The sequence below is a fragment of the Sprattus sprattus genome, assembly GCF_963457725.1.
Source record: "Sprattus sprattus genome assembly, chromosome: 15".
In the NCBI taxonomy this organism is placed as follows: Eukaryota; Metazoa; Chordata; class Actinopteri; order Clupeiformes; family Clupeidae; genus Sprattus; species Sprattus sprattus.
In genome coordinates, this window is record NC_137913.1 from 688701 (window position 1) to 691200 (window position 2500).

Here is a 2500-nt window from a genome sequence, read left to right on the forward strand (position 1 = left end):
CTCATTCTCTCTCTCCATCTCTCTCTCCCCACCTCTCTCATTCTCTCTCTCCATCTCTCTCTCCCCACCTCTCTCATTCTCTCTCTCCATCTCTCTCTCCCCACCTCTCTCATTCTCTCTCTCCATCTCTCTCTCCCCACCTCTCTCATTCTCTCTCTCCATCTCTCTCTCTCCCCCTGTCTCATTCTCTCTCTCCATCTCTCTCTCCCCACCTCTCTCATTCTCTCTCTCCATCTCTCTCTCTCCCCCCCTCTCTCATTCTCTCTCTCCATCTCTCTCTCCCCCTGTCTCCTCCTCTCCCATCCCTTTTCACCTTTCTTACCTGCACAGGTACCAGGTGCAAAGGATTCTGGGATAGCATTTTGTGTTGGGGTCGTGCAGATGAGGGTCAGACGGTCACCATCCCCTGCCCCTCTGTTCTCCAGAGCCTCTTCAACACACACGGTACACACACACACACACACACACACACACACACACACACCATCCCCTGCCCCTCTGTTCTCCAGAGCCTCTTCAACACACACGGTACACACACACACACACACACACACACACACACACACACACCATCCCCTGCCCCTCTGTTCTCCAGAGCCTCTTCAACACACACGGTACACACACACACACACACACACACACACACACACACACACCATCCCCTGCCCCTCTGTTCTCCAGAGCCTCTTCAACACACACGGTACACACACACACACACACACACACACACACACACACACACCATCCCCTGCCCCTCTGTTCTCCAGAGCCTCTTCAACACACACGGTACACACACACACACACACACACACACACACACACACACACCATCCCCTGCCCCTCTGTTCTCCAGAGCCTCTTCAACACACACGGTACACACACACACACACACACACACACACACACACACACACCATCCCCTGCCCCTCTGTTCTCCAGAGCCTCTTCAACACACACGGTACACACACACACACACACACACACACACACACACACACACCATCCCCTGCCCCTCTGTTCTCCAGAGCCTCTTCAACACACACGGTACACACACACACACACACACACACACACACACACACACCATCCCCTGCCCCTCTGTTCTCCAGAGCCTCTTCAACACACACGGTACACACACACACACACACACACACACACACACACACACACACACACACACACACACCATCCCCTGCCCCTCTGTTCTCCAGAGCCTCTTCAACACACACGGTACACACACACACACACACACACACACACACACACACACACACACACACACACACACCATCCCCTGCCCCTCTGTTCTCCAGAGCCTCTTCAACACACACGGTACACACACACACACACACACACACACACACACACACACACACACACACACACACCATCCCCTGCCCCTCTGTTCTCCAGAGCCTCTTCAACACACACGGTACACACACACACACACACACACACACACACACACACACACACATCCCCTGCCCCTCTGTTCTCCAGAGCCTCTTCAACACACACGGTACACACACACACACACACACACACACACACACACACCACCATCCCCTGCCCCTCTGTTCTCCAGAGCCTCTTCAACACACACGGTACACACACACACACACACACACACACACACACACACACACCATCCCCTGCCCCTCTGTTCTCCAGAGCCTCTTCAACACACACGGTACACACACACACACACACACACACACACACACACACACACACACACATCCCCTGCCCCTCTGTTCTCCAGAGCCTCTTCAACACACACGGTACACACACACACACACACACACACACACACACACACACACACCATCCCCTGCCCCTCTGTTCTCCAGAGCCTCTTCAACACACACGGTACACACACACACACACACACACACACACACACACACACACCATCCCCTGCCCCTCTGTTCTCCAGAGCCTCTTCAACACACACGGTACACACACACACACACACACACACACACACACACACACACCATCCCCTGCCCCTCTGTTCTCCAGAGCCTCTTCAACACACACGGTACACACACACACACACACACACACACACACACACACACACACACACACACACACCATCCCCTGCCCCTCTGTTCTCCAGAGCCTCTTCAACACACACGGTACACACACACACACACACACACACACACACACACACACACACACACACACACCATCCCCTGCCCCTCTGTTCTCCAGAGCCTCTTCAACACACACGGTACACACACACACACACACACACACACACACACACACACACACACACACACACACCATCCCCTGCCCCTCTGTTCTCCAGAGCCTCTTCAACACACACGGTACACACACACACACACACACACACACACACACACACACACACCATCCCCTGCCCCTCTGTTCTCCAGAGCCTCTTCAACACACACGGTACACACACACACACACACACACACACACACACACACACCATCCCCTGCCCCTCTGTTCTCCAGAGCCTCTT

General features: G+C 54.3%; 1 protein-coding gene across 1 annotated transcript in view; it reads left to right on the forward strand.

The window, feature by feature from the left end:
- The window catches only part of LOC308375701 (vasoactive intestinal polypeptide receptor 2-like), a gene marked incomplete at both ends in the record, with an annotated part of 31487 nt that overhangs the window by 701 nt on the left and 28286 nt on the right, over window positions 1-2500 (forward strand). Inside the window, one exon of the mRNA XM_080851885.1 lies at window positions 331-444. Within this exon, the coding sequence (XP_080708011.1) occupies window positions 331-444 (114 nt within the window). The remainder of the gene's footprint in view (window positions 1-330; window positions 445-2500) is intronic.